General features: G+C 39.9%; 1 protein-coding gene across 3 annotated transcripts in view; it reads right to left on the bottom strand.

The window, feature by feature from the left end:
* The window catches only part of nell2a (neural EGFL like 2a), a 442,132-nt gene that overhangs the window by 298,150 nt on the left and 116,088 nt on the right, over positions 1 to 27,894 (bottom strand). For all 3 annotated transcript variants that reach the window (XM_062035926.1, XM_062035927.1, XM_062035925.1), the window contains 3 exons: positions 27,551 to 27,633; positions 24,156 to 24,284; positions 11,141 to 11,243 (listed from right to left, as the gene is read on the bottom strand). In XM_062035926.1, coding sequence (XP_061891910.1) covers positions 11,141 to 11,243; positions 24,156 to 24,284; positions 27,551 to 27,633 — 315 coding nt within the window. The remainder of the gene's footprint in view (positions 1 to 11,140; positions 11,244 to 24,155; positions 24,285 to 27,550; positions 27,634 to 27,894) is intronic.

The following is a 27,894-nucleotide window of genomic DNA, read 5'->3' as shown; positions in this document are numbered from 1 at the left end:
CAGTTCCAGGTCCTAATGTTATGTGGTACAGCAAGGGAAGAAGACGACACATAGGCAATGATGTCGTTTTAGCTCTGAGTGTTACTGGGAGTGTTGAGCGAGGTGCGGAAGTCCAAGATAGGGCAAGGCAAGGTTCGAAGGTCCAGAGACAGGCAGGAGGTCAGGGGCAAGAGCGAGGCGTCAAAAGTCTGTGTCCAGGCGGGAGGTCGAGATCCAAAAAGGGGCAGCCAGGGAACCAGAGGGGAATATGGGGAGACGAGAGACACAGCTCGTCATTAGGGAACGGAGGAATGCTGTGTACGGGAACAGGTCGCTACGTTCTGGCCCGGAACACAGGTTTGCTCTGGCTCACTAAATGATTTCCGAGCGCGGTGCACGCTGCTGCTCACTGCTCCCCTCACCTTCCAGGGCGTGAATATGGGGATGGGTCAAATGCAGAGGAGAAATTTCACCACACCCAGTGTGTGTGTGACAATCATTGGAACTTGAACTTGAACTTGAACTTAAGAAGCCCAGCGTCTCGTCAGCTTCAGGTGTGCAGATTGCTGATTGATTGCAGCTGTGCACCGGTGCACTTGTTTAATATTCAAGTCACAAAATGTAAATTAAGTATAGTTGGCGCTTTTTAAATGGTTATTTATCGGATTTTATGTGCAGAATACTGGAGCTCCCATTGGCTCTGCTGTAAGCAGAATTTAATTTATGTTTATTTAATATTTAGAATGCTTTTTTTAAAAATCCATCCCTCGTCATGTCTTTCATAATGATTGTGAACGAATGATGATTAAATGATGTGGGGGGGGGGGCTTCGATCTGGCCCCCAGGCCTTGAGTTTGACACCTGTGTTTTATAGCCTTAACATTTGCGAATACAACAATGACAGACACAATGCAATAAAGCCATTCATGTGATAAACACGCACGAAAAAGGGTAAAAGCTCCTCCCTGCCAGGCTTTAAGCTGCCAGATAAGGTTTTAACATCAAGGAATGGGGAAAGCATTATGACAGTACTATGCAAAAGCGAGAACGTGTGTAATTAGCTGTGTGTTGGTATGCCTTGTTGTACTGATTGGAGACTATGAAAGGTGGTTTATAAGAATTACCTTCACTGCTTTCTAAGCCTGACGAGATGTGCATCCCCATCAAGTTGTATGCATATAACAAGGAATAAGGAACACATGGACAACTAACTGTACTGTAAAAAAACCTGTTTTAAATCAGTGTTTCTTAACTTCTCAACCTTCTTAAAATATTTTCATAACTTTTGGGATGACACATGGACTTAAAACTGGTCATGGCCTGAAGGGGTCTGTATTGCTTTTCGTGGCACTAAGCAACTTTGAGGAGGGTGGCAGGAACCCTGCCACACAAAAAACTACAAATATGCTGACTTGCTTTACGGCGTACGTCACTTCCCCCTTTAACCATTCGTTAATAAGATGGAAGTCGATGTGAAAGAAGAAGAAAAACTCCTACATGTAATTACTGTTATCATGGCAGAAGCTGCAAAACAACCAAAGAAACAAAAAGTTTTGTCTGAGGATCCAAAAATGAAAAAGGGAGGCAACCTGGATAAAAGGATGAACATTGGCCCAGCTTTCACTTGCTGGCATGAGCTCAGAGGAGGAGGGATTTCAGACTGATGTTGCCTTGGCTTTGTTCCTGCTGGACTAGTAAGTGACTTTCGATGCTCAAATCAAAAGGATAATGCTAATGCTAGCTATTGGAAATGTGTGTGGTAGCAATAAATAGCCACCAGCTTGATAGTTCCACACTGACACGAACAGACACGCAACAAACTCAAAACTACTGTATAAAGATAAAACAATGCGATGACTGCAAACCGCAAATAAAATACGTACCTTCTAATGTGGAAAGATCAGTCCTACTGAATCATTGTGGTATTAGCGTGTCACTATGACGCAAGGGTGAACTATTTCCCCCATTCTCTTCCTAATTGCCATAGACTGGGTCATGCGGAATACAACTGACAGACCCAGGGGTATCCAGTGGACTTTGAAGACCTAGATTTTGCTGATGATCTTGCTGCCCTTGCACCAAAGCACATCCATCTGCAGGAGAAAACTGACAGACTGAACAAATTCGCCCAACAGGTAGGGCTGAACATAAATGTGTCCAAAACACAAGTGATGTGCATTAATGTCACTCCAGATGTACCAATCACAGTGAATGGACACGCTCTCGACTATGTGGAGGACTTTACCTATCTGGGAAGTCTCGTCAGTAAGGACAACTCTGCACAAAAGGACATTAGAGCAAGACTCGGAAAGGCACAGGGTGCTTTTGCTAGGCTACACACCATCTGGAAGTCCAAGCAATATAGCTTAAGAACAAAGGTCCGACTTTACAACAGTAATGTAAAATCTGTATTGTTGTACGGCGAGTAACATCCTACGACATGGGTGTCAAACTCTGGCCCGCGGGCCAAATTTGGCCCGCCGTGTAATTTCATTTGGCCCTTGAGGCAATATCAAATTAACAATAGAGCTGGCCAGCCGGTATTATACAGCAGCGGTGCCGCTGTAACACCGCAAATTCTCATACTTGCCAACCCTTCTGATTTTCCCGAAATTCAGTGCCCCTCCCGACAATCTCCAAGGGCAACCATTCTCCCGAATTTCTCCCGATTTCCACCCGGACAACAATATTGGGGGCGTGCCTTAAAGGCAGCCTTTAGCGTCCTCTACAAAGTGTCGTCACGTCCGCTTTTCCTCCATACAAACAGCATGCCGGCCCAGTCACATAATATATGTGGCTTTTACACACACATAGGCGAATGCAACGCATACTTGATCATCAGCCATACAGGTCACACTGAGGGTGGCCGTATAAACAAGTTTAACACTGTTACAAATAGGCGCCACACTGTGAACCCACAACAAACAAGAATGACAAACACATTTTGGGAGAACATCCGCACTGTAACACAACATAAACACAACAGAACAAATACCCGGAACTCCTTACAGCACTAACTCTTCCAGGACGCTACAATATACACCCCCCGCTACCACCAAAACCCGCCCCCCGCCCAACCACGCCCACCTCAACCCCCCATGCACTTTCTCTTGCTACTTCAAGGCTCGAATGTTTGATTCATTCATTATTATTTTATTTTCAAATGTATTATTAGCCTGTGGAAAAAGTTTATGTTGATATTTACCTCAGAAGGCTGCAAATAGAAAAGAGGCATTCAATTTTTATCCACATTTTATTTGATATGCCATTGATATTTTTTTATTATTATTATTATTATTGGAAACTCAATTTTGCATGTCACTATAAAGTTATATAAGCCTTGCTTGTTCAATATTCAATGCAAAACTTGTTTGGGTCCCTATTAAAAGGTTAATTTGTTCAACCTTGGCCCGCGGCTTTGTTCAGTTTTAAATTTTGGCCCGCTATGTATTTGAGTTTGACAGCCCTGTCCTACGACATGAAAAAAGTCGAAGCCTTCCACAATGGATGCCTCAGGAAACTCTGTCGAATCTTCTGGCCCGAGAAAATATCCAATGCACATCTATACAAGAAAACCAAGTGCAACAGTGTGGTGCTAGAGATCAAATGCCGCCGATTCCAATGGCTTGGGCATGTTCTGAGGATGGACCAAGACCGTATCCCCAAGATCGCACTACGTTGGACTCCACCTGGGAAAAGGAAGCAAGGCCCAAGAACACGTGGCGGCGTACGGTGACAGCTGAGCTGAAGGAGATGAACCTAACCTTCGGCGAGGCACAGGATGTTGCTCAAGACAGGTCCAGATGGAGGCAGATCGTCGAAGCCTTATGTCCCGTCAGGGACGAAGAGGATTAAGTTAAGTAAGTTATGACGCTATATGCGCTAGTCCTCATGGGAAATGTTGTCTTCTTTCTGCCGAAACACTACCGCTTTGGTCCACTCGCACCGCTAAAATCAACCAAAATCGAAAGTTCTTAAGTGGGGGTTCAACGGCGGCAGGGGCCCCTACAGGGCCGCCAAAATATATCTGCTTCTCAGCTGTGGTCCTTATGGGCCGCGGCGGTACTCAGTTGCAACACACTTTTCCACCACTTGTGGCAGTAATGATAATCTCAAACAAACAGAAAAAGTCTGGAACTAAAGTCATAGAGACATTTCTCAAGCGCAAAAAATATGACTAATGTGGTGAAGCTGTATTTTCATGTGCACTCTAATTGTATTGACAGTTTAGTTAAGAAAAATATTTATTATTAATTTATTAAACATTTTTAAACATAATTGTTTTTTGTTTTTTTTTATTTATGAGTTCGTTTTTTTCAGTATATTTGTTTAGTACTTATTTTATATAATCAGCCTGACCTAAACCTAAGGTTAAAGTGTAAAATGAATAAAAAATATTTGTGATTAACTCATGGCTCAAATTATTTGACAAGGTTGTAAACTGTAAGTAGGCTAGACATAATCATTAAATATGATTCAAAACAAGAGTGAGATTACTAATTCTGTGTTAATATTGAAGTGGTCCCCGGGGCCCTCTGTAGTGGAAAAGTTGGACCTCGTGGTCACAAAGGTTTAAAACTCCTGTTTTAACTTTTATCTTTGAAGGAATCTTTTACCTGAGAACAATCTGGAGTGTAGAATCCTGCACTATGAACAACGTATTAAACAATGAAATGATACGATAAATTAGGTCATTTATTCACGTGAAGGTGTGAAAAATGAACCTATATAGCATTATCTACTGTGATGTTTTTTTGTTGTTTTGTTTCGTGGTGTGGAATACGGATGTCAGTGTTTTTTGTTGTATTTTATCTTCAATCCATACATATTGGGGAGCAATATGTAGTATGTTACTATTTTTTTGTTTTTTTACACTTTACTTCTGTTACTGTATGTAAAAACCTGCACTGCAACAACGTAATTTCCCCATTGTGTGATAAATAAAACTCTATCCTATCCTATCTACTAACACATGAGTTAGACAGCTGCACAGCCAGGTGAAATACACACAATTAAAACATTTGAAACAGCAGTGTTGGCGTTAACGCACTTTTTGTGTCTTTTTACGCATTGAAATCAGAGAGGACGCGCAATTCCAGAAGCATGTGCGTCCTAAGGACGCAGATTTATTTATTTATTTTTAACCGCCCGATTTGCTTGTTTTTATTTTATTTTATCGATTATCGCTTCCCGCCGGTGTTTTGTTTTGTTGTTAATTTTGTATTATCCATAGCAGGGGTGTCAAAAGTTTGGCCTGCAGGCCATTTGCGGCCTGCAGCTAATGTTTTAAAGGCCCACGGCACATTCTAAAAGTACTATTAAACTAAACAAAAACATAATAAAAGTTGAATAAAAAAGCTTGCAGGTGAAATGTAATTTAGAAAAAGTTGCAATGTTGACTAACAAAACAAAGCAGTTTTTTTCTTTAAAACTGCCATTGCTCAAAACATAATATTGAATCAAAATCAAGGTTTTTATGAATTATTGACCTATCCAAGGCTGCGATTACTTCACAATAGGGCTGGGCTTTATATCAATATACTCGATATATCGCGAGTTTGTCTCTGTGCGATATAGAAAATGACTATATCGTGATATTCAAGTATAAGTTCTCACGCAGTTGCTTTTAGCTGCAGGCATTACACTACAGGCTCTTCTCACTCTTTCTAGTCTCTCCTTCTCACAGAGACGTAAAACAAGCGCACCTTCTTACATACGTCACATACGTATACGCCCTCGCGGAGTAGAGAAGTAGCGGCATGGGTAACGTTAGCTGTGGTGCGAGTGGTAATACGAGAGAAAGAAGGTGCGAATCTGGTAACAAATGAAGGAATAATTAATTCCCAAGAAAAACATCGTCTGGCGGTGGTTTGGCTTTAAGCAGGAAGATGTCGAACATACAACCGTAATATGTCAAGTGTGGGGCAAAAGCGTACAAAAAGTAGCAGCTCTACTAATGTAGCATCATTTGAAAAGTCACCCGCTAGAGAATGAAGAGTGCTTGAAACTCTGCATGTCAACATCTCCATTTGATGCCACACCAACAAAATGCAGAGGCAACTATTTCCACATCAACACCGTATGAAAAAAATAGTCAACAACAGAAGGAGATAACGTCCGCAGGAACCTACCACATAGCGAAGGACATACACTGTTGGATTTCCTATTATGCAGCAAATTTTTATTTGACACTTATTGAAATATCTTGTGTGACATCATGCACAAAAGTGCACTTTATTTGTTTTAAACTATTGTAGTGGCATTCTGTACAAAAAGTGCACTTTAATTTTGTGTTGTTTTGATATGTCATCTTAGTGACATCATGCACAAAAGTGCACTAATAGCTTGTTTTAAAATGTCTCTGACAATCTTGCACTTTCTTGTTTTGAAACGACATGAATGTTTGTGCCACTGCTTAATAACTGTTTAATAAATATAGTTTTGGTAAATTGACTTAGTTGTGATTTCCCTCTCTGCATGAAAGTTTAAAATGAGCATATATTAATCCAGTATGAAGAAGAATGTTTTAATGTAGACACATAGAATCATCATACTGCTGTGATTATATGCATCAAGTGTTCATTCAAGGCTAAGGCAAAATATCCAGATATATATCGTGTATCGTGACATGGCCTAAAAATATCGAGATATTAATAAAAGGCCATATCGCCCAGCCCTACTTCACATCAAATATTCCACTTTGACAAATATTTTTTGTGGAAGATTTTGCATATTTTGTGTGTTTGGCCTTGTTACATTGTTGAATGCATCCAGCGGGGCATCACAACAAAATTATGTATAATAATGTGTTAATTCCACGACTGTATATATCGGTATCGGTTGATATCGGAATCGGTAATTAAGAGTTGGACAATATCGGAATATCGGCAAAAAAGCCATTATCGGACATCTCTACCTAGAACTTATTAATTGAAAATATAGAAAAAACTACCGGCAGCGGTAAAGTTTAGATCCATGAAAGAAAGAAGAAAGTGAATGAATGTTTATAACTGAATACATTTACATATGAATAAAAATGTGTATTCTTTGTTATTATTTTTTTAATTAATTATGTAACGTTTGTGACAACTTTTTTCCAAAACACAATATAGAATGTGGGATATAACAGGATAATGCATACATGTATCATTTGTTTTCAAAACGGTTACAAAAAATTTACTGTGGGAGCCCATTTTTATGACTTGATGGGGTCAGCGCCAACACTGAAACATGTTCCCGTGTTATGCACATTGGGTCAGAACACCTGCGGGGTAAAACCTCCGCATATTTCGGACTCATGCTACACACAGCCTCATGTCGCAGTACCGACCTGAGGGTCATGAGAAATAACGCAATCCAGTGCTGGTTTAGTTCAACTGTAAACTTGAGTTTGACCTTTTGAGGTTCAGTTGTAACCTAATATTATAATGTTACCCATACTGTACTGGATAATTCAACTATGGACTGACAGGTTGCACTGAACTGCTTCTACATCTATTACAGCTAATAGAAGAGGAAGGATGCAAGGGTAAGAAAAGCTAATATCCTTGGAAATCCATTTTTATTGAGAGGGGAATTGGGAGCGTGTGTGGCGGTGAGGAGGCTAATAAGAGTTCATAGCCAAACTTGCAGCCTAGCGGGACAAAAAAAAGAAAAAAGAGACCCTTTGTGGAGAAAATGTGATGCGAAAGAATTGTTTCTTCTGCATCGAGGTATGCGCCATCAAAAGAAGCAGTTTCTTCATCGTTTCTCAGCATAGACGGGAACGGAAGTGACTGGCGTCAAGTGTGACTGATGGCCATCTGTGTTTGGCAGCCTGCTCGTGAATAACGTCAAGTGTATGCAAAAAGACGCGACGTTAGGACGTAGCTTAGCAACACAGCAAGGCCAGACACAGTATCTCCCAAAAGTACACTCCTCACATTTCAGCAAGAATACATCTTCTCAATTCATTAAGTAGACCTGCATAGTTCTGAAGTACTCAGTGCACAGATTGTATTGCAGTATTTACTCTCCACTGAAAATAAGTCAACACAAAGCCATTACTGTCTGGCAACATAAGTAGCAGACAGCTGGGAGTGTCCTGTTCTGGGGCTGCATGAGTGCTGTCGGCATTGGGGAGCTATGGTTCATTGAAGGGTAACATGAATTCCAACGTGCTGTGACTAGGGCTGGGCCGATAAAACAATATCAATATGTATCATGATAGACACGTAATCGATATCAATAAAATTGTGTTCGATAATTCGTTCGATATATATATATATATATATATATATATATATATATATATATATATATATATATATATATATATATATATATATATATATATATATATATATATATATATATATACCGTATTTCCTTGAATAGCCGCAGGGGCGTTAATTAATTTAAAACCTCCTGTCACACCTGCGTTTACCGGAAACCGGCGGGATGGCCGTGCATGCGGTAATTATTTTAAAACCTCTTCTCACTCCGGCGTTTACCAAAAGGAATCCATAAAATTTAGGCGTGCGCTTTGAGTGTGATGTAAGCATACCATCATGAAAAGCACATTTAATTAAAAAAAACGTTATTATGGTCTTACCTGTACTTATAAATGGAGTCCATTTGCAGCTCCTTCTGACCAAAAGCATCGATAACTTGTTTATAGAAGTCTTCATTATTTTCTTTCTTCAGTTTTAAAAGTCTCTGTTTCGATGGAGATATTCCTTTAATTATTACCTCCTGCTTCGATTGAAAGTCCAGTTTAGAAAACTGTTTTATTTTAGATACCGGTATGTAATCCTCCATGTTAAAAGTTCAGGCAGAGGAAAGAAAAAAAAATCTCTTGCTGCGTGTGTTCACTTCTTCTGCAGTACCGGAAGTCGCAAGAAGGATCACTAGCGCGGCAGCGCCCTCTACCACCAGGAGGCGGGAGTCATTTAATGACTTATACAGTATTTCACACACGCAGCTACGGTATATTAATAAAACATAGCTGCTTACTGTTCTCTTTAGCATACTGTACCGGTATTCAATAGCTTGGACCTTAAATCCTACTGAAAAGCTCTTTATCTTTTTTCCTTTGTGCGATTGTAAACTACTGAAAGCAGCTTCCTCCATTTTGAAAATGAGGACAGGTAAAGCGTCACTCGTGACGTAACGAATCTGACCCGGTGGAAGTTGTAGCCATATGCTAAATATTTTGCGAAACGAGTTTGACCCGGCGAAAATTATAGACATGCGATAATAAAATTAATATTTTGCGAAACGAATTTGATCCAGCGTCAATAATAAACCGGCGATAAGGCCAAGCATGCGTTAATTATTTTGAGAAACGAGTTTGACCCGGCAGTAATTCTAGACGTGCGAATACTATATTCCCTGCGCCAATTCAAGGAAATACGGTATATACAGTATATATAAATAAAACAGGGTTTCCCGCAGCGTTGTTAAGGTGGCCGCCTTAACAACAAAGAGCCACCACCTAAACTAAAGTCTTAACAAGCTCCTCTGCTTAGTTCTGCCTCTGCCTCTGTCAGTACGTCTCTGCAGCACCCAGCATTGTCCCACCCACAGAACCATCTGATTGGTTACACACAGAGCGGTAACAGCCAATCAGCAGTGCGTATTCAGAGCGCATGCAACAGCCAATCAGCAGTGCATATTCAAAGCGCATGGAGTCAGTGCTCACGTCACAGGTAGGCAGTGAGGAGAGACGGTGGGATGAGCAGAAAGTTGTTTAGCAGGTGAGCATAATGCAGCGGACTCTCCCCAAATTATAATAAACACTTCCAAGTCAACTACTAGTAACATCACTATGAGCCTGTTGACGTCCTAGAAACATAAGCGGCTTGATGTACAGCTTAAGTTGTTCAACAGTTCGGAGTCTCCGTTGTGGTATTTTAGGCTTCATAATGCGCCACACATTTTCAATGGAAGACAGGTCTGGACTACAGGCAGGCCAGTCAAGTACCCGCACTCTTTTACTATGAAGCCACCGTGTTGTAACACGTGGCTTGGCATTGTCTTGCTGAAATAAGCAGGGGCGTCCATGATAACGTTGTAACATATGTTGCTCCAAAACCTGTATGTACTGTACCTTTCAACATTAACGGTGCCTTCACAGATGTGTAAGTTACCCATGCCTTGGGCACTAATACACCCCCATACCATCACAGATGCTGGCTTTTCAACTTTGCGCCTCGAACAATCCGGATAGTTTTTTTCCTCTTTGTCTCGGAGGACACCACGTCCACAGTTTCCAAAATCAAATTGAAATGTGGACTCGTCTGACCAGAGAACACTTTTCTACTTTGCGTCAGTCCATCTCAGATGAGCTCGGGTCCAGCGAAGCCTGCGGCATTTCTGGGTGTTGTTGATAAATGCCTTTCGCTTTGCACTTACAGATGTAGCGACCAACTGTAGTTACTGACAGTGGTTTTCTGAAGTGTTCCTGAGCCCATGTGGCGATATCCTTCACACACTCATGTCGCTTTTTGATGCAGTACCGCCTGAGGGATCGAAGGTCACGGGCATTCAATGTTACGTGCAGTGATTTCTCCAGTTTCTCTGAAACTTTTGAAGATATTACAGACCTTAGATGGTGAAATCCCTAAATTCTTTGCAATAGCTCATTGAGAAATGTTGTTCTTAAACTGTTCAACAATTTGCTTACACATTTGTTCACAAAGTGGTGACCCTCGACCCATCCTTGTTTGTGAATGACTGAGCATTTCATGAAAGCTGCTTTTATACCCAATTATGGCACCCACCTGTTCCCAATTAGCCTGTTCACCTGTGGGATGTTCCAAATAAGTGTTTGATGAGCATTCCTCATTTCTCAGTCTTTTTTGCCACTTGTGCCAGCTTTTTTGAAACATGTTGCAGGCATCAAATTCCAAATGAGCTAATATTTGCAAAAAAAACCAAAGTTTTCCAGTTTGAACGTTAAGTGTCTTGTCTTTGCAGTCTATTCAATTGAATATAGGTAGAAAAGGATTTGCAAATCATTGTATTCTGTTTTTATTTACCATTTACACAACTTCACTGGTTTTGGGGTTTGTAGTTGAATAGCCCCGGTTTAGTCCCTTGAGAAGATCCAATAACATATTTGCAGAAATGTGAGAGGTGTGTGTATGTGTGGGAGGGGGGTGAAGGGTGCTCCACTCACGCTGACACTCCTTGCAACAGGCGCCCTTCACGTAGGCCGGCAACGTCCCCGCCGGGCACTGAGCAGGTGGGCAAGAGATGGCCTCGCATTGCACCGTTCCGTTCTAGAGAGGAGAAAGAAAGCGAAGGAGCGATGAAGTGCAAACCTTCTTGACCTGTTATTGATTTCTTTGTAGCCAGACGCTGATTTGTTTGTGCAGCGTACGAATACGAGAACAGTTCCTATGATTGTGATACCACTCTATTCCTAACCAGCACTTCCTCAAATAGTGGCCCTCCTCTTTCACATATGCCACAAATAAAGAATAAATGCTAATGTGTGGCAGTGACCCTCCATTCCCATTGAAGAGACAATCCTGGTGTGTGGCTCCGTCCTTACACAAGCACAATAAAGGCCCCCTCTGAAATAAATGCCTTACTTCACATGCACATTGCATTGAGGAGCTAATTCAGGGGTGTCCAAAACTTTTTTTATTTAGAGCCACAAACAGAAAAATGTAAGTATGCGAGGGCCACTTTGATACATTTTTGTATATTGAAGATAATAAAAGCATACAATGTAGGTCAATCAATAAATGCTAAACTATCTGAACAAAACATCTACATCTTAACTTTGTGTCATTGGTAACAAAACAAATTATTATTTCTCTCCAAAACGTATCATATCTTGGAAGAAATTTGTAGACATGTTGATCATGACAAGACACACAGACATCTTCAAAGAGCACATCAAGTAGGACAATGGTCGTTGACCATTTTGGTTTTCAGGTCTCATTTTGAGGGCGGGGATTTGGGCTGTAACTCCATTTTTTTCTGTCTTTTTTTATGTAATGTTTGAATACAGGAAGTGTTTTTTTTGTGTCAAGATTGTGTGGCGGGCCAATAAAAAAATTACCCGCAGGTCGCAAATGGTCCCTCTGGACCAGTGTTGGGTTAGTTACTGAAAACCAGTAACTAGTTACAGTTACTAGTTACTTTATTTCAAAAGTAACTCCGTTACTAACTCAGTTACTTACACCAAAAAGTAATGCGTTACTGTGAAAAGTAACTATTTAGTTACTTCTTTTTTTTTAAAGGCCTACTGAAACCCACTACTACCGACCACGCAGTCTGATAGTTTATATATCAATGATGAAATCTTAACATTGCAACACATGCCAATACGGCCGGGTTAACTTATAAAGTGCAATTTTAAATTTCCCGCGAAACTTCCGGTTGAAAACGTCTATGTATGATGACGTATGCGCGTGACGTCAATGGTTGAAACGAAAGTATTCGGACACATTGTATCTCAATACAAACAGCTCTGTTTTCATCGCAAAATTCCACAGTATTCTGGACATCTGTGTTGATGAATCTTTTGCAATTTGTTTAATGAACAATGGAGACTGCAAAGAAGAAAGCTGTAGGTGGGATCGGTGTATTAGCAGGTGGCTGCAGCAACACAACCAGGAGGACTTTGAGGATAGCAGACGCGCTATCCGACGCTAGCCGCCAACCGCATCGATGATCGGGTGAAGTCCTTCGTCACGCCGTCGATCGCTGGAACGCAGGTGAGCACGGGTGTTGATGAGGTGGAGAGATAATGTTTTTATCATAGCTCTGACGAGGTCCCGTAGCTAAGTTAACTTCAGTGGCGTCGTTAGCAAAAGCATTGCTAGGCTTCGACAGGCGGCACAGCATTAACCGTGTGGTTACATGTCCAGTGTTTGGTTCGGTGTCTCCTGATAGTAGAAGTAATAGTAGTATTGTTGATCTGCTGTCTATCCTTCCAGTCAGGGGCTTATTACTTTTGTTTCTATCTGCCTTTAAGCACGATGCTGTCACGTTAGCTCCGTAACTAAAGTGCTTCACCGATGTATTGTCGTGGAGATAAAAGTCACTGTGAATGTCCATTTCGCGTTCTCGACTCTCATTTTCAAGAGGATATAGTACCCGAGGTGGCTTAAAATACAAATCCGTGATCCACAATAGAAAAAGGAGAGAGTGTGGAATCCAATGAGCCCTTGTACCTAAGTTACGGTCAGAGCGAAAAAAAGATACGTCCTGCACTGCACTCTAGTCCTTCACTCTCACGTTCCTCATCCACGAATCTTTCATCCTGGCTCAAATTAATGGGGTAATCGTCGCTTTCTCGGTCCGAATCGCTCTCGCTGCTGGTGTAAACAATGGGGAAATGTGAGGAGCCTTTCAACCTGCGACGTCACGCTACTTCCGGTACAGGCAAGGCTTTTTTTATCAGCGACCAAAAGTTGCGAACTTTATCGTCGATGTTCTCTACTAAATCCTTTCAGCAAAAATATGGCAATATCGCGAAATTATCAAGTATGACACATAGAATGGATCTGCTATCCCTGTTTGAATAAAAATAAATCATTTCAGTAGGCCTTTAAGGCTCCCATTAATGCCCTTTTAGCCTTCATTTCAATACTGTTATTGCACTGGAGAATAATACAATCTGTTGATCAACTTGACATGTATTTGCATCACTGAACTCTGCTAAGCAATGGGGTCTACATACAACACACAAAGACAAAGATATGTTTCAAAGGGACAATTTATTTCAGGCCAGAACAAATTGACAAAACTATTTTAAATAGCTGCATTATAACATACATAAGTAACAAACAGCATAATAACAACATAGCTGTAACCCTGGCTTCACCTAAGGAAGGCACACGTGACATACACAAAGCCTAACCACGCAGATTTGAATTGTTGTTTTGGGCAGTAGACGGGATCTTTGATCCAAGACACAACTTACATTTAACTAAAATGTTCTTTACTTTGTGCTCGACAAAAGAAAAGAAGTGAGAATATCTCCATGTTAAGACACTCGACTGCGGCTCTGTTGTTAGTAAACACAGACATGACCCCCCGCTTCCCTCCCCTCCCCACACCCACACCCACACCCAGACACACACAGAGCGCACCTCCGGCTTGTGACACAAGAACATTCAGAAGGACGACACTGCAACTCTCCAATAAAACACACTCAGATCTTCTGTTTCTAGCCGATACTACATCAAAAATAACGTAAAATAACGCAGTAACGCATCATGTAGTAACGGTAACTGAGTTACTGAATATAAAAAATAACGCGTTAGATTACTAGTTACCGCCGAAACTAACGGCGTTACAGTAACGCGTTACAGTAAACACATTTTTTACACTGCTCTGGACTAGTTCCTCCATCCTTGGGAACCAAACTCCATTCCCTTTCCTTCAGTGTACAGGAGGTGGTGTGTGTGCATTATGACCTTATTTACAAAAACATTGTTGTCATTTATCATACTCATTTTGCTGTACTTGAATTTGCATTTCATTAACCACTAGAAAACATCTATTTTTATATGGAGCATTACCTGCAAACAGTTCGCACTTTTAAAAATCAATAAAGCTGTTTACGCAAAAGCTAAACAACTACGTGCGGAACCGTGATTATGCCGTAACTTTACACCACTGCTATCTCGGTATTTACATGTTAGATAGGCGTTCTATTGACTATAGTGTAATTCCATAAAACAGGGGCATTAATAACGTTACATGGGAAAATCTAAAGAAACAATACAATGCAGGGGTGCACAAAAAAGATTTCCACATTCAAATCGCGATTCTTATTCATCCCAATCCTAAATCGATTCATAATTTAAAAAATACAAATAAAAAATAAGAATCACATTTTCAAAAAGACGTTTTAGGCCCTATGTGTCAAAGTCAAGGCCCGCAGGCCGGATCAATTATCTATGGCCCCCCGGGAGGATATTTGATTAGTATTAGAACCGGCCCGCAGGCCACAGCCGCCTGCTGCTGTTTTGCACGCACCAATACGCCATCAGTGTTGGAGCTAGACATTTTCAAAATGGGGTCCCAGGGACCTCTTCAAGTCATACAAATGGGGTCCCACAGTAAAATTTTTGGGGTCCCACTTTTTTGTAACCGTTTTGAAAACAAATAATTAATGTATGCATCATCCTGTTCCATCTCACATTCTATATTGTGTTTTGGAAAAAGGTTGTCATAAACGTTACTTAATTCATTAAAAAAATAATACAAAAGAAAACAAATTATTATGCATATTCATTCACTTTGTTCTTTCCTTCATGGATCTAAACTTTACCGCTGCCGGTAGTTTTTTCCATATTTTTATTGTAATATTTTCAGAATGTGTTTGTTCTATTTTTGGCCAAAGTAAGACAAAGAAAACAATCTGAAGTTGTCTTTATTTTTTAGTTTTAATGCCAAAGTCCAGCCCGAGTGTGCACAGATTTTCCTCCATGCGGCCCCGGAGCTAACATTAGTTTGACACCCCTGTTTTAGGCCATGTCCAAGGAGACTTTCTAACCTGTAAAGTTTTATTTAATTACAATACTAAATATTACATTGTGCAAACCGGTTTGGATCGAGGATCTTGTTAAACCAAGAATGCATTCTTAATCGAATCGTCACCCCAATAATCGGAATTGAATTCAATCGCCAAAAAATTCCCATCCCTAACACAATGTATTAATAGGCACCATAAATAACCATTGTTGAAATTCAAATGAGGAATACACTCAAGCAGGGGTTTAATATATTGTTGCAAACAGCTACAAGCACAATGTCCAACCTAAAAATCTCATTAAATGTTGTATAAAGAACTTCTTTAAAATAAGATAAGCCACTCAGTTCTACAGTAGATTCCAGCCGTCACCTGCATATCTAATTTAATTAAACGCTATCTCCTCTTCTGACTCGTCCCCGTAATCAGCGCGGTTGAAAGCCCTGTGACAGCGACATCTATGAAGCCCGTCCACATAATTGATAACATCTTCTTGCTTGACCTTTGAATTTTAAAGGTCGCGGCTAATTGCCACACGCCTGGTAAAGAACACACCCCGCTAAATTCCTTAATTGCGGCCCGGCGATGCATTTTCACTGGCTGCGCGGGTATAACAAAATCTGCGATGGTAATTATCATCTGTCAAAAGCAATTAGGTGAGCGGAGATGTGCCGTTTCCTGGCTTATGGCACGCAGGGTAGTGGAGCAAAAATATCGCTTTAGTCGCTCTGTGATTTACTTCTATCGTATAAAGCTCAAAAGACTGACAGTGCCACAATTTCTTCTAATTCTCTGTTTTTGGGGGGCAATTATTCACATGCCGCAGAGCAAAGTAGACCCTTGAGAGGCCTGGAGCATCACTAAGCGCTGCTGTTGATGCGTCTAATCCAGCAGCGCTGTGCAGGTTTTCAATAGTATCTTTTCTTGGGTAGCTAAGGCAACCGAGCACTGATAGAATGCGGGAATACAGTTTTTTTTTAAACACAGCCCGGTGACACTCCACTCCGCCCCCAGCTGTACACACTCCATTAGCAAAGGATAAAAACACAAGGCAGGATATGCCAGTAAACAAAGACAGACAAAAGAGTTGATTTGATAAACATCAGCGCGTCCTTTTGTCTGCTTCTGTGCGAGGCAAACAATCAACTAAGCTCTCGTGATACATTCTGCGTTGAGTAATGCCGTTTGCATTGAATGAGAAAATTGAATTCCACTGCCGCGTCTTTGATTTGTCAATACTGCATGGTTTTTCCAGGTGGCGCTCTTCAAATAAAAGAGTAAACATGAAGATTAGGTGCAGAGAAACTCAGAGAAAATGGCGGTAACCTTGAACTAAATTATGGACAAAAACTCAACTTTCACATCTAAAGTTTAGTTTGACTTGTTTCTCTTCTCTTTTTTTTTGCCATTACAAGGGTTACTACATAACATGTAAGACAAAGAAGCCTAAAAAACAAGGTGTAACACTATACAAGTGTTTATTATAGAAAGACTATAATAAAAGTGTCAACTGTAATAGGGGCGGTATGGCATAGTGGGTAGAGCAACCGTGCCAGAAACCTGAGGGTTGCAGGTTCGCTCCCCGCCTCTTACCATCCAAAAATCGCTGCCGTTGTGTCCTTGGGCAGGACACTTCACCCTTGCCCCCGGTGCCGCTCACACCGGAGAATGAATGATGAATGAATGAGTTGTAAATATGAATGATGGGTTCTCACTTCTCTGTGAAGCGCTTTGAGTGTCTAGAAAAGCGCTATATAAATCTAATCCATTATTATTATTATTATTATTAATAGGTAATTAAATTGTATATCTCTTTTTAAAAATATTTTGCATCCAAATATTGTTCTTTATTTTCTTACATAATTCATATTTTTCATTTTTGCATTTATTTAGCTGAATTTACCTGTATTATTGTATTTATTTCAGTTTTTGACAGAGGTGTGGACTCGAGTCACATGACTTGGACTCGAGTCAGACTCGAGTCATGAATTTGATGACTTTAGACTCGACTTGACAAAATGTAAAGAGACTTGCAACTCGACTTAGACTTTAACATCAATGACTTGTGACTTCACTTGGACTTGAGCCTTTTGACTTGGCATGACTTGCTACTTTCCCCAAAACCTAAAGCTTAAAAAGTTATTTGGGAGCGCTCCGTAGCTTTCATTTTGTACATGTCTGTCTATCAGCGTGTGTGCTGCGTGTCAGCGTGTGTGCTCTCAGTACAACAGCCAATCAAATTAGATCTACATTGTTTTCATCACACAGCATTCAGCCAATCAAATTGCAGGACAACCAATGAACAAGAGTTGTCAAACAACGCGCCAGTGAGAAAGATTTATACCAAAGTTGGTTTCGTTCGGGTATAAAAACTACGACTTGGTCAACAAAAAACGAATTGCCGTATGCAAATTACGCAGTTTGAATATTACAGACGGAGACGCAACAACTTCCAACTTCGTTCGACATTTGAAGTTGCACAAAGAAGGGTAAGTTTTGAATGTAAGATAACGTTTATTGGCTAAGTAACATGACTTTTATTTGCTGTGTAGTTAAATCAGTGAGGCTGTAAACTCACTGCTAACGTTATAACCATAGACATCTTATAAGTAGACGCAGCATCGAGGGCTACTGCCTACTGGCGCAGACGAGACGCGGGGCCGCCATCTTGGAGTGGTGATCCGCTCCACTCAGTGCAATTCATTTGGCAGGAGCAATGAACTGTCAGTGCATTTAATTCATTTTACCTCACTGAATACCACTCATTTTCACGCGCTTTTTTGTCATACGTGTAGCTATGATAAAGGACACATGTTTTATTATTCATAGTTTGCTTAACAGTAATATAATATTCATATATGCTATAAGTGACCAGACGTCCGAGATCAAAACTGGGAATATAAGCCCAGAGAAGGGGAAAAAAAACGGTCAGCTATTTTTAAGTTGAAGAAACAATATGATTACGTTATATATACATGCGTATATCCTACATAAACAATGTATGAATACATTAGATATCTATACATCTTAGACCGTATCTCTGTTGCTGCAGCAGCAGAGAGTTTATTCTGTCTTGACACTTTGTATTGATATTTTGTATTACATTCTTCCCTTAAATGATCATGTTTACAGTGATTGTTATATATGTATTTTGTATGTATTTCGCTTTGGATAAAAGCGTCTGCCAAATACTTGAACATATATAAACACCTGAAAGTCTTTATATCAGCTAAAACCACCAATCTGTTTCACTGGATTCAGAATAAAACCAAATGCTGTCTTACCCAACAATGTTAGTATTTGAATATTGTTACTTGAAGACTTATTCCTGGTTACAATTATACTGTTAAGAAAGTATTGTCTTATATTTTGCCTAAAATGAGAATGCACCATAATCAGTGGCGGCTGGTGAATTTTGTTTTAGGTGGGGCTGAAAGTTTGTAAACCAAACCCCTGTAGGGGCGTCATCCTCCCCCAGAAGATTTATTTGGGATTTTCACATACAAATATTGAAGATCTTTGCTCCTTCTCAACTCTGTGGTAATGTTATTTTCATAAAATACAACCAATAGTACCTATAGTACATTAATGTTAAATCTTACTTGTGAAAAGTAATCCCCCGATTCCTATTTTCAACAGTCCGCTCACTTGAGCAGGAAAACGCTGAACACCATCTTTGTTTTCTACCTGTCAACTGTCAGTTTAGGCTGCTCGCCGGCTCCTCATCACCACTTCAAGATGCAAATTGCTCGCGTCACAGCAACCAATACTGCGTCTACTTATAAGATATCTATGGTTATAACGTCATTGCAAACACGGCAATATGTTGCGTCCACTGAAGTTTGCTACCTTATTCATACTTTTTATCAAGTGATTTTTTTTAAGCAGGGTTGCATGAGGTACCATACTTAACGTTACGTTAGTCAATGTATCACACACAGTAACATAACGTTAGACGGCGGTCAGCAGCACCGCGTATTTTAGCCACCTACAAAAAGACAAACAGTCAAATAAAGGTCAGTTAAAATGTATACTATATTCAGAATATATTGCATAGGGCCCTGACATCTAAAAAGTACAACTCTGTTCATTGTTATGTTCATGTATTTGTTATGTTTTACATGTGTACGCACACATAAACACACATACAGTATGAGATGAGATCAATGAGATAAGGTAAGAACAGAATAGAAACTGCTGTGGAACTAGTTACAATGCAATATGCCATGGAAATACAATGTTAACACTTTTGTACAAATAAGTGAGGCTGCACTTGTTTTTACAAATGTGTTTATTCTGTAAAGGAATGAGTTAAATGTTTAAAATTGTTTAAACTATTAAAATGACTGGTTAATAGTGCTATTACGAATTGCAATGTCAGTACTATTTTTTTTCTTGCTATTTCAAATGCACTTGTTTTAATAAATAAATACAGCGTTTTAAAAGCATACACAATCTGTGTAAAAATATTAATCTGTGGTTAAAAGGACTTGAAAGGACTCGAAACTCAAAATGCAGGACTTGTGACTTGACTTGAGACTTTCCAGTCTTGACTTTGGACTTGACTCGGGACTTGCCTGTCTTGACTCGGGACTTGACTCGAGACTTGAGGGCAAAGACTTGAGACTTACTTGTGACTTGCAAAGCAATGACTTTGTCCCACCTCTGGTTTTTGAAAACAATTAATAATGCAATGGACAACTGACAATGTGCGATATGTAATGGGTGTTTACTTGTGGTACAGAATATGGTATTTGAATCAGTGAAATTATATTTATGTCTTAAAACTAAATGTTTATTTTGTGATGGTTGTAGTTTAGGGTTGTACGGTATACCGGTACTACTATAGTACCGTGATACTAATGAATCATATTCGGTACTAGACCGAAGTAAATTTGTGGTATCATCCAAAACTAATGTAAAGTATCCAACAACAGAAGAATAAGTGATTATTACATTTTAACAGAAGTGTAGATAGAACATGTTAAAACATAAAATAAGCAGGTATTAACAGTAAGTGAACAAGTGGATTAATAATCAATTTTTACAGTTTGTCCTTTATAATTTTGACAAAATAATAGGTAGATAAATGACACAATATGCTACTGCATATGTCAGAAGACTAATTAGGAGCCTTTGTTTGCTTACTTACTAATAAAATAAAAGTTGTCGTATGTTCACTATTTTATTTAAGGACAAAATTGCAGTAAAAAACATTTGTTTAATGTACCCTAAGATTTGTTGTTAAAATAAAGCCAATAATGCCATTTTTTGTGGTCCCCTTTATTTAGAAAAGTATCGAAATACATTTATATTGGTAAAAATATTGGTATCGGGACAACCCTATTGTAGTTTTATTTTTTATATTTGAATTACTTAGTGTTTAATTTATATTTAATAAATTTTTTATAGCTACAACACAACAAAAATTTTGTTTGCATTTTGTAATAAAATATATTTTTCCGTACACATGATTTTTGAATCGCGACAAGTAAGGGTGTAACGCAGGCCTGGGCATTCTGCGGCCCGCAGGCCACATCCGGCTCTTTGTGCGTCCCTGTCCGGCCCGCGTGAGGCCAATCATAAATTACAAAATACATTTTAAAAAGCATCTATGTCGAGTGTGCAATACAACGGTGCTGCTTTTGTTTTGAAAAGCGTTATTTGTATTACTTCCGTGTGGACGTATGCGCGTGCGTGATTGTGAGTGAATGTGAACAGCGGCAATCACAAATTACAAAATACATTTAAAAAAAAATCTATGTCGTGCGTGCAATACAACTGTGTTGCTTTTATTTTGAAAAGTGTTATTTATGGATGTATGTCCGGGTGTAACCTGTGCGTGAAGGTGCACAGCGACAACCGAGATGTCAGCTCACGCTAAAAAAAGAAAAGTTGATGACGAATGCCGTGTTTTCAACAAGACATGGACTGCCAAGTATTTCTTTACAGAAATTAAAGGTAAAGCCGTGTGCTTAATTTGTGGTACACCGGTTGCTGTGTTTAAAGAATATAATTTGAATCGTCACTACACGACGAAGCACGAGGAAAAATACCGGAATCTGTCCGATGAAGAGCACGCAAGGGAGGCTGATGCGTTGATGGTAAAACTGCAAACCCAACAAGGACTTTTTGCCAAATTTCACACCACCAGAGATGCAGCCATCAGGACAAGTTTTGTCATTTCTCACAAAATCGCCAGAAAAAGTAAGGCATTTTCTGACGGAGAGTTTATTAAGGAGTGCTTATTGGACTCTGTTGTGCTGATATGTCCGGAGAACAGGGGCGCATTTTAGAACGTGTCACTCTCCCGACGCACTGTAGCGAGGCGGGTTGAGACCATCGCTGGAAACTTGGAGCTTCAGCTGAAGAACAGAACGGCCGACTTTGACTGTTTTTCGCTGGCTTTGGATGAGAGCTGCGACGTACGTGACATCGCCCAGCTGCTCATCTTCTTACGAGGGATAACTGCAGACTTTCAAATCACGGAGGAGCTGGCAGCCACGCAGTCAATTAAAGAGGCAACCACAGGTAATGACTTGTTCACAGAGGTAAATGCGTGTTTGGACATGTTAGGACTGAAATGGGATAAGCTGGCAGGTGTGACAACAGATGGTTGTCCAAATCTGACAGGGAAAAATGTTGGACTTTTAAAGAGGAGGCAGGATAAAGTGACAGAAATTAACCCTGTGCAGAAATTGACATTTTTGCATTGTATTATACATCAGGAAGTGTTGCGTAAGACAGTGTTAAAAATAAAACCATCAAAAGCAATCTGCTTTTGTATAAAGTTAAGTTAGGTTAAATTAAATTATTATTATTATTATTAATTATTATTATTATTATTTATCTTACGGTATATAAAAAATAATATTGAGCAAAATTTAATTGAAATATTGTTGATGTGGCCCTCCAGCAGTGCTTGGGTTGCTCATGCGGCCCCCGGTAAAAATTAATTGCCCACCCCTGGTGTAACGGTACACAAAAATTTCGGTTCGGTACGTACCTCGGTTTAGAGGTCACGGTTCGGTTCATTTTCGGTACAGTAAGAAAACAACAACATATACATTTTTTGGTTATTTATTTACCAAATTTGTAAACAATGGCTTTGTCCTTTTAACATTGGGAACACTATAATAATTCTGCCCAAAAATAGAAATAGCTCTGTGTGTGATGGATGTAAGCCACCACTAGGCTGATCAGTGCAACAGCAGGCAGTCATGAATGCTAAGCATAACAATAACATACATATACACACAGGGTCCATTGCCAGGGTTAATGTGGTAAACATATATAAAATAAAAATTAAATAAGATAAGGCTCAGAATGGTTTCTTAACAAAACCTTTCTACATATAAAGTGCTTTTTTTGATTGATTGATTGAGACTTTTATTAGTAGATTGCACAGTACAGTACATATTCCGTACAATTGACCACTAAATGGTAACACCGCAATAAGTTTTTCAACTTGTTTAAGTCGGGGTCCACGTTAATCAACATTAAACTGCCTGAAGTTGTTGCTCAGATTAAATAAAATGACAAAACTTTTCTTCTACATATAAAAAGTGCAACATTGAACACTTTCAAGTCAACTCAGCCTCAGATTAACTTTTCTTTCCCCCCCCCAGCCTTTAACCCTGGTGACTTTGACTCAATCTTCATGTTTTTTTGCCAGAAAAATCAGTTTATCCACATTGTCTGCAGAAAGAGCAGACCTGCTTGCAGTTACAATGTCTCCAGGTAGTCTCTGGCTAACTTGGCAGTAAGAGGATATGTGGGCTCATTGTTCTTCCACCATAAAAGTGGGTCAAAATTTTGTTTTTAATGCAATATGGTCTTAAATCTGCTGCTATAAAAACACCAAAGGCATTTGTTATTGCTTTTGCCCTGTCTGACTCACCAAGGAGAGGCTGCTTGAATGCGGTGTTTGCACGACGCTCGTCTTTCTCTTCGTTGAAGCGATGTTCACTTGGGGGTGGTGACGCTTCAAATGGGTTAGCATGTTTGACGTGTTGTCAGAAGCATACCCTACCGCTGCTGAACAATGTCGGCAAACCTACGTCCTCCATTGTTGTATCGCACCGCGAAGCCGAAGTGTTCCCAAACGGGAGACCTTAACGAGGCAAGAGGGTCTTCCAGCTCTGGCTTTTACATGTTGTCGTAGCCCGGTCGCTGCTAGCATGCCGTGTGTTGTGCCTCGGTGTGCATTGTTTACACAACGTGCGGTACGCTACTTAATATGTCCATGTGGAAACTCGTTCGGTACACCTCCGAACCGAACCGAAACCCCCGTACCGAAACGGTTCAATACAAATACACGTACCGTTACACCCTTAGTGACAAGTGTATTTAGGTTTCCTTACACAAGCTAGTATTTTGAGTCATGTCCTCCTTCACATACTTATGTATTGTGATAGTATATCAAAAGAGGCTTTCTAATAATGTATCAAAGAGTGACATCTTTGGGGGAAAATGTTAATAACAATATATTGTGAGTTACTGCACACTCCAGCGATTCAGACATTTCCATTTAAATTACCACACACTTGCTTAACACGATACTTGACAATAAACTTCCTTGAATCCTTGAAGTGAATGAACACTCCAGCTTTTAATTAAAACTGAATGCCGCCACACAATGTTTTGAAATGCCTAAACTGTAAACATGCGTATAACACAAGGTGTGCAGACCCACCATGCACGTGCAGTTCCTGCAACCATCTGTCCAACCCTCGTCCTCTCTGTAGACCACCCCATTGACGCTGCAGGTCCTCTCACAGTAGCAGCCGTCCAGCCCATTCATCTTCTCCTCCGCCCTGGACAGCTGCTCAGACAGCCCACACACACACACACACACACAGACACACACACACAGACACACACACACACACACACACACGCACGCACACACACCCACACACACCCACACACACACAAAAGACAAAGAGAAGAAGTCAGCTTATTGATAAAAACACTGAATTAAACACAACTAAAGACTTTTAGTAATTGTCCAGATATGGCAAAAGGGTAGGATTAAATAACCTTTGTGGCTTCTTCCTATTATTTTTGTGTAAACACGTGACGTTCCACAATGTACTGCAGGCATGTCAGAAACAAAGAGAGTGTTACATGCTGTTTCCAATAATAACAACGTCAGGAAAAGCAGATCAAAATTTTAGGGTGAAGACAACCTTTGACTTTATGGATATAAATGTCATCCCTGGATGTCGGTTCCAGAATGTAATGAAATTCGCTGCAGGCATCCCCCACAATGAATAAAGGTGGCCTTGACCCCTGGCCTCTAATCAAATCGTGGCGTACAAAGTGTTTGGAAAACTTGACTCCAGGCGTCTGTAAAAAAGAGGAAGTGTAATGAAATGGTTTATTTGTTTCAGGCATGTTTGAAGAGGAACGGGTCTTTTGTTGTAAATTTTGCCCATCGTTCACAATCATGTAAGACATGACAGATTTTTATTTTTTTATGCATTCTAATAATTAAATTAACTCCCTTACAGTGGGAGCTCTTATTGCGCCCATGAAATCAGATAAAAAACCATTCAAAAAGAACCAAGAATACTCCATTTACATTTGGTGACTTGAATATTAACAAGTATTAGTGATATTGTTATTATAAGCGCTAACGCAGATTAACTTAATAGTGGCGACGTGATCACTTCCTGTGTGCCGATGTTTACATCATCAAGTGGTCTGCTGCCTCCTCGCTTCCCTGCTCCCTCTAAATGTCTTCTATATTATAAATCATGCCTCTCACCTGGAAAGTAGAAGGCTGAGAATATAATCCAACAAGTTGGGACCATTTGACAGCTATCTAGGACCTGGAACTGGTGAGGACGACACGAAAATTAAATTTTCAGCTAAATGGGAATATATGAACATCCTAGCAGTCGGCATCCTTTAGACAGCAGACATTGTACAGTAAGTGATGTTTTATTATGTTTGTTGGCTTTCATAAAATTATGAAGAAGAAAAAAAAGAGATGTCCGATAATATCGGACTGCCGATATTATCGGCCGATAAATGCTTTAAAATGTACCGTATTTTTCGGAGTATAAGTCGCTCCGGAGTATAAGTCGCACCTGCCGAAAATGCATAATAAAGAAGGAAAAAAACCTATATAAGTCGCACTGGAGTATAAGTCGCATTTTTTGGGGAAATGTATTTGATAAAACCCAACACCAAGAATAGACATTTCAAAGGCAATTTAAAATAAATAAAGAAAAGTGACCAACAGGCTGAATAAGTGTACGTTATATGACGCATAAATAACCAACTGAGAACGTGCCTGGTATGTTAACGTAACATATTATGGTAAGAGTCATTCAAATAACTATAACATATAGAACATGCTGTACGTTTACCAAACAATCTGTCACTCCTAATCGCTAAATCCCATGAAATCTTATACGTCTAGTCTCTTACGTGAATGAGCTAAATAATATTATTTGATACTTTACGGTAATGTGTTAATAATGAGTATAAGTCGCACCCCCCGGCCAAACTATGAAAAAAACTGCGATTTATAGTCCGAAAAATACGGTAATATCGGAAATTATCGGTATCGGTTTCAAAAAGTAAAATTTATGACTTTTTAAAACGCGCTGTATGGAGTGGTACACGGACGTAGGGAGAAGTACAGAGCAGTTGCGTCTCCCAGTCATACTTGCCAACCCTCCCGATTTTCCCGAGAGACTCCCGAATTTCAGTGCCCCTCCCGAAAATCTCCCGGGGCAACCATTCTCCCAAATTCCACCCAGACAACAATATTGGGGGCGTGCCTTAAAGGCACTGCATTTGCGTGTCGGCCCAGTCATATAAATCTACGGCTTTTCACACACACAAGTGAATGCACGCATACTTGGTCAACAGCCATACAGGTCACACTGAGGGTGGCCGTATAAACAACTTTAACACTGTTACAAATATGCGCCACACTGTGAACCCACACCAAACAAGAATGACGAACACATTTCGGGAGAACATCCGCACCGTAACACAACATAAACACAACAGAACAAATACCCAGAACCCCTTGCAGCACTAACTCTTCCGGGACGCTACAATATACACCCCCCGCTACCCCCTACAGCCCCCCCTCCAACCCCCCACCCCAACCCCGCCCACCTCAACCTCCTCATGCTCTCTCAGGGAGAGCATGTCCCAAATTCCATGCTGCTGTTTTGAGGCATGTTAAAAAAAATAATAAACTTTGTGACTTCAATAATAAATATGGCAGTGCCATGTTGGCATTTTTTTCTATAACTTCAGTTGATTTATTTTGGAAAACCTTGTTACATTGTTTAATGCATCCAGCGAGGCATCACAACAAAATTAGGCATAATAATGTGTTAATTCCACGACTGTATATATCGGCATCGGTTGATGTCGGAATCGGTAATTAAGAGTTGGACAATATCGGAATATCGGATATCGGCAAAAAAGCCATTATCGGACATCTCTAGTTGTGATGCATGTTTTTTAATTAATGCGCCACATATGCTTTAAAATGATCAAAATATGTAATTATTAAATGTTATTATGAATATTACTACATTACATATATACTTACATCATGCATTTAAAACACTAATGGAGGTGTTTGGATGTTTTTTTAGGTGCTCTACCGGCAGAATTGAACAGTTTCCATAGGCTTCATTATAAGATAGGATTTATTTAATATTTAATGCATAAAAATAAAAACAATCCATCCGTCGTCATGTATTTCATAATAGGCAAAATTCCCAAAAAAGGGCAGTTCCCCTTTAACAAGTTTACAAAAGGAACATTACATGGTTACACTTGCACTATCCAACATGGCCAAAAAAGAGTAGGAAGAAGCAGCTCTTATTTATTCCAACCCCTTCTCCATGTACCACTAGTTACTTAAATGTTATTTATAATGTAAATAAATACAAAAGACAATAAAATAAATAAAGATATTCAAAATGAATGAATAAATAATGAGAGAATAATGCCTCCGGCCGCAGCTGTTGCCACAGTGGGAGCATTTGAGAACAGTAATCACTGTTGGAAGCAAAAACAAGCAGCCTTACCGAGCTTACTGTGCATTACCTTACTGGAGGTTTTAGCAAGGATGTCTTGCAGCTCCATGATTTTCTGCACCAGTCCGTGGAAATCGTTGCAAGTCGGGCATGCTGCACAATGAGAGACAATAGTCATAGGTTTAGATCAGGGGTGTCAAACGTACGGCCCGTGGGCCGGATCAGGCCCCCGAACAGGTTCTATCTGGCCCGCGGAGTGAGTTTGCAAAATTTTTGAATGAAAGAAACTGCTGTTCTAAATGTGTCCACTAGATGTCGCAATAGAAATTCTTTGTATATTTGTAGATGATGCTACATATGTAAAAAACTAAAATAAAATAACCACATGATGTTAGTGCACCAGTCGAGGAAAAT

The sequence above is a fragment of the Entelurus aequoreus genome, linkage group LG24 (genome assembly GCF_033978785.1).
Source record: "Entelurus aequoreus isolate RoL-2023_Sb linkage group LG24, RoL_Eaeq_v1.1, whole genome shotgun sequence".
Taxonomy (NCBI): Eukaryota; Metazoa; Chordata; class Actinopteri; order Syngnathiformes; family Syngnathidae; genus Entelurus; species Entelurus aequoreus.
Note: the sequence above shows the minus strand (reverse complement) of the source record. Positions and strands in the feature narration are given on the sequence as shown.